Source organism: Cardiocondyla obscurior, linkage group LG21, assembly GCF_019399895.1.
Source record: "Cardiocondyla obscurior isolate alpha-2009 linkage group LG21, Cobs3.1, whole genome shotgun sequence".
In the NCBI taxonomy this organism is placed as follows: Eukaryota; Metazoa; Arthropoda; class Insecta; order Hymenoptera; family Formicidae; genus Cardiocondyla; species Cardiocondyla obscurior.
The window spans coordinates 2,074,408-2,092,089 of record NC_091884.1 but is presented as its reverse complement, the minus strand read 5'-3'; the positions used below and the strand labels follow the sequence as shown (position 1 = coordinate 2,092,089).

The 17,682-nt window shown below is 40.0% G+C and overlaps 1 protein-coding gene across 3 annotated transcripts in view; it reads left to right on the top strand.

The window, feature by feature from the left end:
• Positions 1-17,194, top strand: part of Stet (stem cell tumor) — a 330,475-nt gene extending 313,281 nt beyond the window's left edge. For all 3 annotated transcript variants that reach the window (XM_070670576.1, XM_070670575.1, XM_070670577.1), the window contains 2 exons: positions 4,642-4,797; positions 8,030-17,194. In XM_070670576.1, coding sequence (XP_070526677.1) covers positions 4,642-4,797; positions 8,030-8,271 — 398 coding nt within the window. In that variant the 3' untranslated portion in view covers positions 8,272-17,194. The remainder of the gene's footprint in view (positions 1-4,641; positions 4,798-8,029) is intronic.
• Positions 17,195-17,682: the final 488 nt, after the last annotated feature.

The window sequence follows — 17,682 nt, the reverse complement described above, 5'->3', positions numbered from 1 at the left end:
TCCAACAGAGTCTGTTATTGGTGTCAACGAGTCGTTAATCGATGATATTCCGTACGCTGAAAGATATATGTACAATTTTGCCTCGCGTCAAGTCTCAGCTTGGAATTACGGAACGGTCGATGAACGAGCCAATTATTATACTTTTAAAGTAAGTTATTAAGAAGTTAAATCTCGGCGACGTTGAGAAACCTTTCGCGGAAACCGAAAAAGAGATTTGCGGGGCTTTTTAACCGGAACGACGTGAAATTTCTTTTTATTTGAACACGCGAGTGTCAACAGTAATATTCCTTAGCGTGATCACGGCGATATTCATTGTCGGACGAACTGATTGCGGCGAGTTACGGAACGATGGAGGCACGGATAAAGCTGCAACGCGTTGTAATCATAGGAGTAGGTCGCGAAGACATTAACTCGCGCTTGGTGCATCGCGTTGGCAGACCGCGTCGACCCACTTCTCTTCCTTTCATGCTTTCTTCCTTAAGGCAAAGCCGAAGGCACTAACGAAGGCTCGGATGAATTTCATAACCCACGAGAAGTCCGCAAGGACTCCATTACGCTTCGCGGATCCTTCTTTTTTTTTTTTTTTTTTTCTCTCCCTTTTTTCCGCTTTCCTTTAGTCATCGCGCACGTCCTCACGCTAGGTCGCTAATTTTCATGACGCACCTTGCTATCTTGCTTCTACTTTTTTTCTCTCTCTCTCTTTCTCTTCTTATCTGCATGCGGTATATACGCGTACATACGCTCTTATATAGTTTCTAGAAAGCGTACAAAATCCTCGTTTGATCCTTTTACATACTCGCTTCTTCTTCTTTTTTTTTTACACAAGTAACTTGGCGATTGAAAGTACGTAATTAATTCCACGAACGTTCTTTACAATTACAAGACCAATTTAATCGCGAACATAGCGATACCGTTTATTTCAGGAACATGTAACATTCGCGAAAATAGTTGCGCGATTTTTAATACAGCGTTCCATGTTGGTTCAAAAAATAGAAATTATAAATAAAATAAAATAACAAGTTAAATTGGTCTGGAAAAGCGTTTTAAATAAAAATCAAATTCAGAATAGTACGAAATTTATTAAAAGCGTAATGAGATTTAACGCAGAGAGCCACGAAAAAAAAATATATATAAAAAAAATATATATATAAAAAATAAAAAAAACTTCAAATAAATAATACTAAATAAATATTTTTATCTCGAGAGAACGTAATTCTTGCTAACGATGAATGAATGTTAAAATGAGCCAATCAGCGTAGTATTGATCTGTTAATCTGGCATAGTTACTCGAATAAGCTATTCACTTGGTATGGTTCGTTTCCTATAGTCTCGGTTAGGTAAATGACGGTAAACCGTAAATACTCGCAGCATCGTCTAAGTTGGACCGAGGAGAGCGGATGAAGGGAATCAGCAGCCTCTTGAGCTAGTATCCGTTAACTCGAGTCAATTACTACAACAGAGAAGCATGGTTCCGTCGTGCACCGGGGGTAAAGTGGTCTCTCGGCGTGCTTCAACTTTCAATTAACTATGGCACGACGACAAACAGACTGGCGATGACAGTTGAGACCCTAAATTCTCTCTTTTATTATCGCATTACCGCTATTGCAGCTGCGCGAGATTATTATATTAGGTACATCATATTTGTAGACGATGCACGTGGCGTAATGTAATTATTATTAATTGTACGTATGATTTATAATCGTTGGCTGTTAGAATAAACATTGATCTGCCGTTTCATTAATGTATCTGCAATCGCGTCTTCGATCGAGTCTCTTCATTACGTCGCGTTAAGTTTTATCGGAGCTGATTATTTATACATTCTCGATTGGCGCAGCTGTAATTCTTGCGGTATTGTTTAACATTGATACTCGCCGGTGCGCGATCGTAATTACATTCTGAACCATCTAATTCCACGCGTCTCGAATAATTGCTCCCTTGTTCCGATTGGATGCGACTCGATCATTTATTAAGCGGACGCTAATAATTCATTGCGGGTAATTCGGAACATTCGCGAACTCGCACGAATTGATGTTTGCATCCTTAATGCATTTCCACGTCGCTCCGGTGCACACCGGCTTAGACGCGATTTGCGCTTTGCGGAAACTCCGTGTAGGTAGTTTACGAAACAGGGGCGCTTCGCGTGGCTCTTCCGTGAAGGCTTGCCGCCGCTGCTGGCTCGATGTAGGTCGCGTGTTAATGACCAGTGCGTAGCGACGAATTCAATTGAATAGTCGGTTTCGCAAGAAACCGAGGCTGTCACGCGCGCAAAGTTTAACACAATGCCGCGCGGCGTATTTCGACGGTGTTATCCGTGAATCCGTAATTAAAAAGAAACTTAAAAATACATTCGTGGAAAGAGCGCAGTCTATCTTCTGATAAATATATTACTTACTTCTTCTTCTTTTTTATTTCTCTGAAAAATAATTGAATCTTTTATTTCTATACAAGTATTTTTATTTTTTTTTTTTTATTTTTAAATTCAAGACCCATCGATTAATCGACATCTTTTATTAAATGAAAAAGAATGCACTGCGGTTTACGCGGAAAGAATCTCCATAGCTTAAAAGGGAATACGGGAAGGGAAGAAGGGAAGCAATCCCTCGCATCTCGTAAATCAACAAGCGACGGATTAGGAGCGACGGCCTTAATAAATCGGGCGCGCAGCCTCGTCAGAGTGGATGCGACGTATCGTTCGAGCGGGGTACTCGTAATTTAGAACGGATCAAAGGTGGACCGGGCGGTTAAGGTTCGCGGTAGGGCGAGAGCGGTCAGCAGGTTTCCCCAGGTGTCAGGTGGTACCCGGCCGCTTCCAGACGCGCCGAATCACCAGCACCCGGCCCAGTCGCTACCATTTCCACGTAGGAAGCGACTAATGTCCTCGCTCATTTCCCACGATATATAGGCGGGCGCCGCATCGATTCTCCAAGTACCATCCGCCTGCCCGACGCGATATTAATGTTTAACTAGCGCGATCGTGTGTCTGATACATTACCGTTGCTCCCGGGGTTGAAATTGTTCCGCGCTGCGCTACACGCTCCGTTCCACGAACGGCGTTTCAACGTTACGCGAGTACGGTACATGCGAATTGCAGAGAGTTTGTCGAACGCGCCGCTGTTATTGCGATACTATCGTGCGCCGAATTGTCTTCCATTGTTGTCCCGTATAATTGGATTGCTATTTGATATATTTAGATATTTTTTAGATACTCGCGAGCCGCGGGCTCTCGAATTTCGTTGCTCGACGATTTTTATAATTCGAATATCTTAGGCATTGACGAAGGCGTATGTTTTTACGGAGTTACAATTTGTACGTTGAGAAATGTACGCTAAGTATCGATTAGATTAATCTCATATTTGTGACGTTATATTGGCTATTATCTCGTTATCGCGCATCTTGGGCGCACTGCAGCAGCTTGGTCGGCTATCCTCTAGCGTAGCCGTGCGCCATGGGCAGTCTGTCAAATTACAACAGGTACTTGGAGACAGGTCCTAATTCCGTTTCTAATAACCGGAGCTAATTATAAGCGCCCGGAAGCGCTTTGTATTGTCAACGTTGCGAATCGACCAAATGGCGAGCGTATTGCGGGAACAACACGCGCTTGTCCACTATGGATGCAAATATTTGCGAGAATATGAAAATTATATTAATTAAAGAGGAGAATAGGGATCTGTAGGAATTAACTCGAGTTTCTACCTTTGTAACGTTATTAATATACGTTTTTTGGCCCTTGAAAATATATTACGAAATTTTACAGTTACGGTTGAAAAAAAAAGAAATTTTTATTATTATATTAAAAAATGAAAAACAGAGAAGTTACGCGGAAACTGAATTGTATGAGCTTCTCGTACACCCGTATTCCAATTCCTACGGCGCGTACTACTCGTTTTCTGACGAGCTTTTTCCGCATTATACGTGGAGCAACAGATGTTTCCGAACGAACTGGAGGAAGAATGATGGGCAAGGACAAGAGGGCAGGGAGAGAAAGAGAGAGTTTTTGGCGTCGTTAAACTGAAGCGCGGAGCCATGCGAACTTTTGAGTTGTCGAGAACGAATATTATTCTTATTTTATTCGCTGGGCGGCAAAAGCGAAAAAAAAAAAAAATTTTTTCTGCACTTCGCGGTTATTCTAGAACGAGCAGTTCGACAGACAATGACCAAAACTCGATGGAAAAATTCGCAGTTTCATGAGAACCACTCGATTTTCTCCTCTCGAAAAATTTCGTTGATTACGTAATTCCATATATTCATGAATTGAGAGAAGTGGAATAATAGCAAAATATAATGTGTAAAAATGCATTTTTTTTATTACTTCACCGCTCTTCAAATTTAATATTAAAATATACTTTACTCAACTATAATTGAAAAATAATCTAATTACAGACACGGAACTTTTATATTCGGTTGTTTAAAATGAAGTATTTTAACGATGTTTTAAATTAATGTAGCAACGTGCTGGCTGTCAGATTTTATAATTAATTATTGTTATTGTTGAGAGAAAAATGGGAAAGTACGCTTAGGTCGTTGGTCCAAAAAAAAAAAAAAAAAAAAAAAAAAGGGGAAAAAAGAAGAAGAAGAATGAGGGATAAGAATTGCAGCGGTAATTAAGAAACTATTAAAAAGTTATATTTGTTGTGGTTTCAGGTTCACTGGGCACGTCGGTATTCGACACGGACGTCTACCTCGTCGGGGCGAGCGGGGGCGTTTACGCCCTTCTGGCAGCGCATCTAGCCAACGTTCTCCTCAACTACAACAATATGGAGTTCGGGATAGTTCGGCTCATCGGCATCTTCGTCATCGGTAAGTGGACCCTACTTCCTCGATCGTCAGCCCGCAACCACCGCGGCCAATCCTATCTACCTTCAACCTGCCAGCTCGATATCTCCGGTCGAACTGCTTTCGAGAGCGGTCACGATTGACCATTGGCGCCGAAAATGCATTAATCACGCTTTGTCCCTCACTAAGATCCAAACATAGCAGGCAAATCGTCGAAAAATTAAATTAATTACCACCGAAAGACATACATCGATCGATCGATATCGTTTAAAATAATAATCGCGCGATGCGACAGATTTTTTTAACGATTATTACGAATTTAACGATGTAGATAACGGAGAAACTCTTTCTCACCGCGGAAGTTTAAAAGTGTTATAACATATTCACTAACGTAGTCAGACAAGGATTAAATCTTCAATATAAATAAATCGAGAAAAAAATATCGAAAAAAGCAAGGAAGCAGTTTCTGAAAACGGTATCTCACCTTTCTCGCTAGTCTTTTTACGTAATAAGGTCGCCGGTTCGCGGAGACGTTTCTCAAGGATTAAATTGAAATACGCCGGACCTTTCGAACAAAGTACTATCTCAGAACGCGACGCCTATGGCGACGTAGCTTAATAATAGCGCGATATTGGCAAAGACGTAGAACTCTAGTATCGAGGACCCCGTATAGCACGTAATCTGACCGCTACTGTACGTGTGCATTATCTGGTTCTAGTGGCCCTAGAGTCGCCTCAAATTCACCTCGACGGTGCCTCTCGAGTCTTCAATAACCTTGTTTAAGGGGTTGATTACCGTCAGCACGGATTCGGATATCCGCCGTCGCTTTCTCCCTCTCCGTCTCCCTATTCTCCCACTCGTACCGTTCCCAATATATTCGCATAGTTTCTGTCCGCGGGTGGTAACAGCCCGGGCCGAGGGGGGGGAGGGGTTCCGATCTACGCGCTTCGACTTGGATTACATCGTAATCCCGGCGCCGAGAGCTTGACGAGCGAAGTAGAGCTTGATCGATAAACGCGCTCTCTCACGACATGGAAGCGGGTCATCCGTTCAGCCGCGAATGCAAATGACGTTCTCGCAGGAGTCTGCGACGTGGCGAGATGTCTCTCGCCTCCCATAACGTCTTAAGACGCGAAGAAAATGCGCCGCTATCAACTCGAATCAGATCTCCGGGTGTGAGAGTTCCGGGGAGATTTGAATTTTTATATTTGATAAATATTTCGTAGCGTTGATGATTTTTTTTCTTTTATTAATGGAGCTCGGCGACGAAATTAATTGTAGGTTACTTATTAAATTTAGTGGAATTATTAACAATGGTTAAATTTGCCGATTACGATATTTTTATTCTTTACTAAATAGTTAATGCAGTTAAATATCTTTTTCACGATTGCCTTTACTTTCGTTCGTTGTCGTCATAATTGTTCGATTTCCTTTACTCGCACTTCGTTTCGATACCCTCTCCTAAAATTTCAATTTTCTCGCTTCCCTCTCTCCGCGATAAGAGCTGGAAAGTGCAAGGGAGGAGCCACGAAAGCCGTCGCTATTCTGAAGTTTTAATTAAAAGATAGGTGTGCTCCGCGCTGTGATCGCCGCGGAGAATTTTCGCCGACGTTGGGATTGTTTGCCACGAGAAGAACAGGTGGCTGTTCCGTCAAATTTTCAAGCGAGCCACGGTGTCGGCACTCGTGTTTATTAAGTCATCAGGACAGTGCCCTGAGTGTGCTTGATTAAAAATTAAAAAAATAAAAAAGAAAAAAGAATCGCGATATTTTAAAGATTACATTACAGCAATTTTGAATTATGCAATTAATTGTAATTTAGACGGAGACGACATTTAATTAATTAACAGCCGAAGTCTAATCGTGGATTTTGATAACGATTAATTTTAATAATGAAATAGATCGAGCCTGCAAATTACTAAAGGGTGCTTCAAATATAATAATGCGTAATCCATTATTAACTGGCTAATATTAACTAGCTTTTATCCAGCGTTTCATCAAAACTGGATTATATAAACTGAAATGGAAGATAGATAGCATAATCGGTACTGAAATGAAGGATCACTTATGATGAAAAAGATACGACAATGGAATATTATATAATGGATATACTCGTGGATATACTGATTGCAGCCGGGGAAAATAAAGTTAGGAGAGCAGATAGACGGAAAAGCTCAGAAAGGGTCCGCAGCTTTTGTTACTTCAAGAGTTGTATAACTCAGCCTTGCTATCCAAGTTAAACGGCAACAGCGACGTAAAGAGATCGCGTTTGAGCTAGAACAGAAAGAAAACAATATAAAGGATGTACCATCGGAATTCGTACACTTGCTCAAAACTACAACTGTCTCGATAAGTTTTAAGTTGATATCTTTTGACGTTAACGAAAACTTTAAGCTTAATTACAAAATTACTCAATGTTTGCGATTAAATTAGCAATTAAAGAAAATTAATGTTTCTATAAATAAATGATACAATCTGCGCGATCTAACCACCGACTGCAAAATCAGATTAGCTAGATAAATTTCCACTCAGGTACTTATTTAAAAAAAAATTAAAAAAACATTTCTAAGAGATGCTAAAATATTTAGTGGGTTTCGAAGCTAAAGGCGAAAGATGATCCAATTCTGTACAAAGCTCATTTCTGCATTAACTAACGAAGAGGCAAATTTCTTACGGGAGCACAACGAACTTACATAATCACCGACGAAAGTCGCAGACGTAGAAAAAAGTCGCTGAGGAAGCTGCAGGAAAGCTCTTCTCTCGACGACACTTCGAGAGCTTCTCAAAGCTCGCCGTCGGCTCGGCTCTTCGTGGCATCCTTACTTTTTTCGCTTCTAGTCTCTTTCACTTTCTTGTTTCTTTTCTTGTTCCTCTTATGCCCTCCTTATCGCTTTACTATGCACCATTTTCATCGATACTTCCGAGGCGGCAGGCAGCCAGAAAAGAATCTTAAGAGAAAGCACGACACAATAAGAACATCATCTTTTCAACATTATCTTTTTTCTTTTTTTATTCTGCTTAGTCGAAATTAATCTACTGATCCGTTAGTTATAAATTCTAATTAATAAAGAAAAAAAATAAAAAGTAGTAGAAGTCGAAATTTATTTTACAAAATTTAATAAATGCTACTATTAAACGAAGCATTTATAGCACCTTCTCGAAAATGGTGCATAACAATTTTTAATAAGCGTAATAAAATCATATGTATCGTATGAAAATTTTAATATTCTTATGAAAATTTTAATATCTGATTACAGCTAGCGCCGATGTGGGCTTCGCGATCTACGACAGGTACGCCGCGGAGCAGATGGGCCCGCCGGTGTCGTACGTCGCCCATCTGACGGGCGCCCTGGCGGGCCTAACGATCGGCCTCTTGGTACTGAAGAACTTCGAGCAGCGGCTTCACGAGCAGCTACTCTGGTGGGTTGCCTTGGGCGTCTATGCCGCCTGCACGATCTTCGCGATCATGTACAATCTGATGCACCCGGACTATCCATGACGCGAGGTCAGCTTCGCGTACGGCCAGCCGAGGCACACGTAACGCGAAGCTGATCGCTCCTGGAAGAAGAGGAAGAAGCGAAGAAAAGTATGGGACGGACTGTCATTGTCGGGCGTCGCCGAGGGAGGTTTTCAAGTACCGCGGACTCTCGATAACATGTTAAAGCTAAATCGTTCCCGAAGCACCGAAAACAGAGAATCCGTAAGGTACGGGAGCTACGGAGTCGTTCCACTCGAAGAACGTGACTCCGGCTCCCTTCCGTGCGAGAAGGAACGCGTAATAGTTTCGTAGTATATATATTTTCTTCCAAGCCGGCCTGTTCGCGCGCGACAGTCGAGAGAGGCGACAGAGCGCTTGTCGAGAAGAAGCGAGAAACGAGCGAGGAATTGTAACATATTATTGATTAACAATTCTAACGGAGATAAGAAAAAGAATATTTTTTTTTTTTTTTTTTTTCAAACGGAAACGTAGTGATCGGTAAACGCGACGTGCTTCCGAAAAAAAAAAAGAAGTCAGCATTGGAGGAGGAAAAAGGTGAGCGAATGTTCTCATTATACGTTTCACCTTTTCTGTTCGATACTGTAGTTGGCGTTCGCTTCGCGATTCCGCAAAAGCTTCTTAAATTCGCAATGTCGAGGCTACTTTATCACAGCGGAATGCGGGAGATTTTGTGAACGGTATAATCTCGGAAAAAAAAAGAAAAAGAAAAAAAAAATGAAAAAAAGAAGCTGTCGGACTCGCGTTCTCCTCCCATCAACGGGACAAAACGTCATTGTTGCATGATGAGCATCCTGGGCCGCAGCAAAATGTCTTCGCGTGTCGTTCCGGGGAACGACGAGGAAGCGCATGAGAAGGTTTCGGATATAGTATTCTTCTTTGTCTACGGGAAAAGGGAAATCGCGTGATCCGCGAGGCTAGTCGTTCAATCCCGTCGTCGCGCATTCTTCCGCATTTTCTGAAGAAAAAAAAAAAAAACCAAAGACTCGGAGCCGATTACAGCGAGGTCGATCGACCCACCCGAAAAACGCAAAATCCTTCAGGAAGAGGGCACTTCCCGTCCGAACCTGAACAAGATACAACAAGAGTAATTCTCTTTTATGGCATTCGTTTATTTCCGCGTAATGCTGGCCGCAGTCGTCCTCGGAAAAACCAAAGAATCATACTCGACTGTATGGACTACGCTCGCTGTCCTTTGTCGCGTTGCTGAAGAAATTTCTTTGCTCGGTGACGAGAAGAAGAAAAAGAAAAGGAAATAATAAAAAAAAAAAGGATGATGACGATAGAGAGAGAAAAGAGAGAATTGGATAACAGCGGAGTAAAGCAACAGAAGAGGTAAAAGACGAAACGAGAGGACTTAATGGATACTTCGCGGTCGATGAAACATTGTACAAATGACCGCGACGGAGAGGTACGAAGATGATGAAACAAAAACCGCGGTCGAGAAAATTGGTAACCATCGACGTTCCTCTCGAAACCCCTCTCGAAACATTCGACTCGCGAGACGAATTCGTTAACGTGGACGGAAACGTAGAAGAATGTGTTGAGCTTGATGATGAAGAGCTCGTGCCGCTGAGAGACCTTTCGATGGAGACAAATGATTAGCCGCGAAGAAATTTTGCTAAAGAAAAGCTAATTGATCGCCAATTCGATAGTGCTAATCGCGCAAATAATTGTGAAGTATTTATGGAAAACGACGTAAGTATTATTTGTAGAAAGCATAATAATTTTTTCCTCCCCCTTTTTTTTTTACATTATTATATCTAGTAGACTTTATAACGGACGATTTCGAGTTATTCCGAAATCTTTAATTAATTATCATTTATTTCGTACCTCTTTGTTTCTTCCTTTTTTTTTTTTTTTTTTTTTTTTGATACTATTTGACATTACTATCGTTTTTCAGATACTTCACAAATATGCACAATTATTATCGAGTTTATGTATTATTCTTTATGATTCGTGAATTCCATCGGTCAACACAAAAGTTGCAACAAAAATTTGCTGATATTCGGACATGTATTAGTATCGCGTACAGATAGATCGGCCAGTATAGGAATGCAAATTCGTCGAGTCGTAAAAAAAAAGAAATTCATCGGAATAGCTGTTGCATATTTTCCACGTCATTATATCACATTTATCTTGCGCAAAGAAAAAAATATTGGTAAAGAAACTCGGCGCTTGCGAAAATCAAAAAACGCTCCCGCAGCGTAACACCCGTCGAAGCGTTGTACTGTGTCATTGTAAAGAAATAATATTTAATATTGCAGAAAGATAATATTTCGGGATAAGCACTGGACTATCAATTGTGTACATAAATCAAGCAGCATTTACGCTTCGACGCGCGGCGCTGTTCGCGCGAATTGTGATTTTCGCGAAAGCTCTTGCGAGCTTTCCAAGTGATGGATGTAATAATGCGCAATGCAACGGCGATCAAGCCTACGGGCAAAACAACACCCGGCCGATTTGTCGGTCGGTTTTCAGTCGCTAGTCCGCGCTTTCGATAGCGACCGCTCGTTAACGTCCTCGCAAAATCCCCCTGACGGCGCATCTGCCTGCGCGCGCGATCATTAACGCGCATTAATTGTACACCATTGTAAATACCTTGTACATACCATAGAGACTCTGTGTGTGTTTTGCGTGTGTATGGAAGCTGTTTCATGCAAGTAAAAAAAAGAGGCGCGGGACAAAGCAGAGAAAAAGAGAAAAAAAAAAAAAGTGAGAAGAAGATAGGAGGAGGAGGAGGAGGAGGAGAGTTCGAGTCGGGTCACAGTCTAGTCGTTTCGCGTCGTTGTCGTAAGTATATACAAATATACATATTGTATCTATAATCGACGAGAAGGGGGGAAAAAAAATATTAAAAAAAAAAAAAATGAGGGAATATAAAAAGCCGCACATTGTCGGGAGAGCACACGCTTAGTGTACATAGTCACACGCGAGACATATGTTCCTCACCTTTAATTTATCATCGTATCATCGTGTCATCGTGTCTTCAGAATCAGATCGTGCGAGCGCCGCCCGCGTGACATGCGACCTAAACGATAACTGTGCCGACGATGGCCGGCATCGGCCCTTGATGTGTTCAGCGCTCGTTTGCGGCTGTTCGATGGGCCGCCTAAACGGGTATTTTCACCGCAGGTTTAGCCAATATGATTGTTTGATTTCCACCGGGAGAGAATATTTATATATCTAACTCGTTAATATCGTTACGTTGACCATTTACAACAAAATTAATCAATTACGGATTCGTTCCGCGTATTCGAGCCCTATTAAACAGTCTTTTCATACGGAATAATAATACGTACACATGTAAATTCATAACGAAAGGCAAACGATTTTTTTAAGTAGTTTCATTATACAGCCAGATATTTATTTATCAAAATTATAGAGCGAAGGTGATGTATCAAAGTAACCCGAGGTTACGGAAGAGGCTTGTCTTTGTTCCCCTCAGAATATGGAAAGTCTAACTTTGTCTGACGGTTCATTTTGCGTTGAATGCGCAGTGACTGATAACGTCCAAAATCGCGAAGCTAACGCGACGCTGAACAAAGTTCGAACACCGCCAGCCAAAGTCTGCACAGCAGTTTGGATAGCGTCGCGGTATGTGTCTCTCTGATATTTAGTTGTATAGGTTGTTCGTTTGTCGAGATGGCCCCGACGCCACTGCCTATTTTGTAATACGACTTAGCGCCATGCGCGCCTTTCTTGTCCCTTCCCAAGTCCGCCCGTTCAGCACGACTCGTACGTTAAATTTCGTTAATCGTAATTGCCAAGGTTTCTTCTGCACTTCCCGCGAAAATAGAAGGAGGGGAAAAATTGCATTTGATTTCGCATATGTGTTCTCGAGTGACAATTAATTAGCGATCGTATTATCATATCTGTAGGTACGGGCCGCGCCGACTTTTCATCCCGCGATTCCTATATTTATTTTTCGTAAAAAGGGAACCAGCTGCGTTGTTCCACGTATACAAAGCCCGATTCTTTTTAATAGTAATTTTTTTTGGGGGGGGAGAGGTTCTTTTTTTTTCTTTTTTTTTTTTTTTCCTTGGCTTTAGGGAACCCTGCGCGAGTGCCACGGGATGAAATATGTAAAATCGTCAATTAGTCGACGAGCGAAAATTATTTTCCCATACTTACGCGATCTAGGGTAGCGCGTTTAACTCAGGGGAAAAGAAATGGAAATTCTGCCCGGTAGGTTCCTTCTTGTTTCGACGAGGATCAAATACTAATGTAATTTTTATTTATGTTGCACTGGTCGTAGTGTGATGACCCTATTATACGATACCAAATAATACATAAGATTTAGTGCGGAAACAGTAATATATTATTATATTATTTTTATTAGTATATATTCTTGGTAATTGCTATCGTTTCTTTCGTGGCGACAAGAAAAAGATAGTAGCTTTCGGTGCCGGTGCGCGGCACGTCCGGGCCGACGTAAGGCGAGAAAGTAGTCCTCGGAGAGAAGCGGAAAGAGCGCCGAGAGGACGCGGAATCGAGCGCGAGCGAGAGATCAAACGAGAGTAATTAACGATGCTAGTCAATTAGTACCCGCGAAGGCAGCTAACGCCAGATCTTAGCTTAAAGTACGACGGCTATGTAACTCGCTTTAAGACGGTAAAAGAAGGTCGAGATACCGATGACGCTGAAGAAAAGTGACGCAAAGAAAAGAGAGAGAGAGGGAGAAAGAGGGAGGGAGTGAGGTTGAGGAGGTCTATGAAGGTTTAAGGATTCAAGAACACTGAGAGCCAGAAGAGGATGCTGAAGAGAGCCCGAAAGGTGGTTGCTCAAAGAGTCAAGGAGACGAAGGAGAGCTTCGATGGTTGGTTGGCTGGCTGGCTATGTCAGACGACAAGTGTGTACTTGGAGGAAGAATGCAAAAGGGGAGCAAAAGTGACGTTCCGACCAACGGCCGACCATATCGTGCACGTGCACGATTCTAGATGTGACAATTATGGTTGAAAGTATCTCGCATAAAAGACCGCAAGTGTTCCCAATCGCCAGAAAGAAAAGGTATATACTCTTTATTACAGCGCGAAAGAAAAGATGATTTTTTTTCCCCTTTTTTTATAAATTTTTATTCATTTGATTTAAATACGTACGATTTTCGGACATAACAAAATAATGAAAAAGGCTGGGAAACAAGTAATTAATTTTCGTCATTTATTAATACTCGGAGAAATAACTTTCTCATTATCTTGTCGAACAAATTACGTGCAAATTAAGATTTTTATCTTTTGTGCACATATTTGTCAGTAAGTCAATAAACCTTTTGTTTCTATTGTTACGTAAATATAAATTATTATATGCAAAGTAAAGTTATTAAGTTTGTGCCAATAAATCAAACGTGATTTTCGTTATGTATACAGACTCGTTAAATATTTAATTCGATTTGCTTCGTGAATGCAGCAACGATTCGAGTTCTTTTGAAGTGGTCCGAGCCTTTCATAATGCTCGATCGATTCGAGCTTCCATTAATTACCATCGTTGTTAACGATAATTTATGCATCGTGAAATACAGCCCCAGCCAAAAAGAGTTGCTTTTCCCAGGAAAATCGAACAGGTGTCGATTCGTTGGCCATTAACATCCAACGGGGAAATATATAATTTAGAGACTTCATACAGCATTTATAACGTATGAATTTCCATTTTATTAATCCATCGCCGGGTTAAATGACGATGCCAAAGAGCACGTGCTGCGCCGTATAATTATTTACACATGCTCGTAACCCGAACGTGGGAATAAATTATACGCCGTTCAAAATCCCTCGCGTAAATGATCCGCGTAATGCCTATACCTAAACTCAATTTTCCAACATTTTAAAAATAAAATTCTGATTAATTTTTTGTCTCGTAGAATTTGGAAAAAAGAATTGAACAGGTTTCCCTTTTTTTTTCTTTTTTCTTTTTTTTTTTGTGTTGAAAGATTAAGTTATGTCATTATAGTATACGAACGAGAGACTTATCCAATTATTTTCTTCTAAAATAAGGATTATTGAAAGTATAAAGTTGGGTCTTAAATAAGTGCAGTAAGTTTTAATCCATGAGAAATTGATCAATCACTATAGATTATTCTGCTCGCACTCGACACTGTGTAATTAATTTCTTATAGCTTAAGGATTATTAAATATCCTCTAATTACCTCGAATTATGACGTTCAATAATGTTTTCAACCATGACACTTAAAAACGGCGTGATTAAAACTGCGGGAAGACAAACTCGAATGAGCAGAGAGATTGCTATTACATCGGCATTACGACATCGTATTAATACCAAAAAAAAAAAAAAAGGGAACTCGAAACTTAATTTTCGGCATTCAAACGATATCAAGGCTTCTTTTGCTCTCGTCATGCGCCGGTTTTAACGAACAAGCCTCAAAGTCCTTTTTGGAATCAAATTTTCTTATCGTCACACATCTGTCACCTTTCCAAAAGCGTCATCGGATTTCGATCCGGATGTCCAGTGAGCCTGAAAGAAACGAGAAAAACAACACCGGGAAACAGCATCTCGCTCGAAGCTATCTGGACTTTAATTTACGCTCTGGCACTCGATCCGCGCCCGAAAGCTCGAGTTCAGGTCCGCTATCTTCTGTTTTGTTTTTGTTTTATTTTTAAAAGGGCGGAGAGCGCATTCCGCCCAAGCGCGTATAAGTTCTTTTTTTTTTTCCCCCGTATGTGTATGCGTCCATACGTGTGTTAATATTTAAATCAAAGTGGCGTGCGCGATTATTATATGTTCGTTCGTAGCGATCGAGCGATCGAAGATCGTAAAAGTCTGCGATGAAGCGCAATGATTAAACTCATTAGCTTAATTCCATATCGTACGTATCGTAATCGTTCCTACTTTAGTTTCTGTGATGCGTATTTAATTAAATATATTGCCGGAAGAATTACGGTATGTCGCTGTCGATTATAATATGTATGTATATCTGTCTCAAAGCTAAAGAGAGAACTTTCTCTAAATTTATTTGACACGGAGTCGTTCCGTAGGCAAACTCTTCTCTCTTCGCCGACCGCTAATTTTTTTTTTTCTTCTTTTTTTTTACGGTAGTTTTGTTGACAAAATAAGCCAATAAATCAAGTGCGTTGAGTTTTCTTTTTTCGCTTCATCCGAAGCGAGAGTGCTCACGAATCTGTTATGTATCGGCGTACGTGAATCGAAACGATTGCATATTAATTTAACAACTAATTTATTGTATTATATAGAATATGTTATTATTATTTAATTACCAAAAGAATGTGTGAGTTGTGTACAAAGTAGGCCGAAAATGTGCGAAGAAACGACGTGTGAAATATTATGTTCAATTTTAATATTATATATATTTATATATATTTTTTTTCCTTTTAAGTGGATGTTAAATAATTGAAGCGATACATAACGGGTCCAGCGGAAAGTGGTGCGTAATTTTATCGTAACGATTTTTTTTTTTTTTTTTAAGTTTCCTGACTACGCGATCTTCGATTGAGTGATTGAGTGATTAAGCGATCGACTGAAAAGTGCGAGCCGCGATTAAATTTTATATCGTACGTGTTACATTGTCATTATTATTTATTGATGAAAGTGGAGGGCCTTGTCCTTCGCCGCGTGTCCTCCGCTCGCGGAGGAACCTCCTGGTCTGTCTGTTGGTCGTTTTGTTTTATTTTTAATTAGCTCGCTTAATACGGCGAAGGCGCGCCACCGCATCGCAGACGCACCTGCGACCCCGGGCAACACCTGCGACGGTCGACAATTTCGGCGAGACTGACGTTCGCTTGAGATATTTTCTGAAATTTCATTATTAGCCCGCGACGGCCGTATTATTATTAGCACTAAACTTACATTAGTTTTGCGAGCGCGTGCGAAACATTAGATAAACGTCATATCGTTCTAATTAATCTAACGCAACGTAAGGCTATTACGGGCGGGAAATATAGCTATCGCAAAGACAGACACCTTACGTTTACGAACGAGTTACCATTGGTTTTATTAACTTTCTGTATGCGACGTTACGTAATAAATAAATTAAAAAAAAAAAAGTAAAAAAAAAAGAAAAAAAAAGCCGCGATCGCTATAATTGATCGCAAAAGTTACCCGAGTCGAGTACGCGAGTATATGAATTTGAATTAACAAATTAATCGGTTTACTAATTAATCAAAAGGAATCGTCGAAAGGCGTGTGTCCGCGGAGACGATTGAATACAAAATCCGCGAATACTTTCCGTGTAAATATGCTCGGGCAAATAAGTGACGGGCGCGACTTCTGTTCTACGAGCACTCCGAGATGCATAATCGCGATAACGATAATGTCCAAAGACGCGCAAGATGGACTGCATGAATATACAATTGATATAATAATAAAATAATAATTAATAATTTATATACGAACAGTCAAAACTGTACACAAGCCAAAGAGGTGAAACTAGTAAAGGAGAGACAAATAAAAAAGAGAAAAGAAAAAGTAAGAAGCGTGCGTGTGCGCGTGCGAGAGATGATGAGAAACTTTCAAGTTTCAGCGTTTAATATTAATTGTCCTCATCGAAACGTCATTCGTCATTGTTCATTAAAACGTCGCCATTGTCATTCTTCACCATTTATCATTATCACCATTATCAATGAATTAATTATTATTCTTATAATTATTGTCATACATAAAATAATATGTATATGATGACAATAATTATACATTGTACTGTACAAAAACGCGTGATAACTATGAATCCTCGCTTAGATAATTCGCATAGTAATTTTCTGTACACACATTCGCCGCGGCAGAAGAAAAATACAATGGTATTTAAAAGATTTAATTGACATTATCTTTTTATACCTATGACCAAACGAAAAGAGAATTTAATCTCGTAAGTCTTAAAGAAAGAGAAATGCAAATTATAAAAATAATACTTTTAGCGATACGAGAAAAGAAAAGAAAAAAAAAAAAAAAAAAGAAATAAAAACTCGTCGACTTTAAACATCTGCATCTCAACAGTAACGGTTGTAAAAGAATATGTGTCTATTTGTTACTGTTGAAATAAAGATCTTTAAATATCATACGACTCTCTCCTACAAACCATTCTTTCCCTTTCTTCGCTCAATTATTATTTTTTAAATCTCTTTTAATAGAAATTTAAAAATAAAATAAAGGATAAGAAAAAATATTAATTTATTAATTTTAATAGTAACGAAAAGTTAATTTATTTTCTATTTTATTTATTTATGCATCTTTATTACTATGTGAATATTGCATAAATATTTTTTTACAACCGAGTAAGCTTGATTTATTATTATATCATTATATCTGATTGTTATCTTAATTTTATCGACATGAACGATCGCGTTACTCTTACTACCTCGAGAATCTTGCGCATCTTTTGAAAGGAAGACAGCGAAAAGTAGAGATCTACCTTGTGTATGCGTACTACGTTATCGCCAGCCAATTCAACAA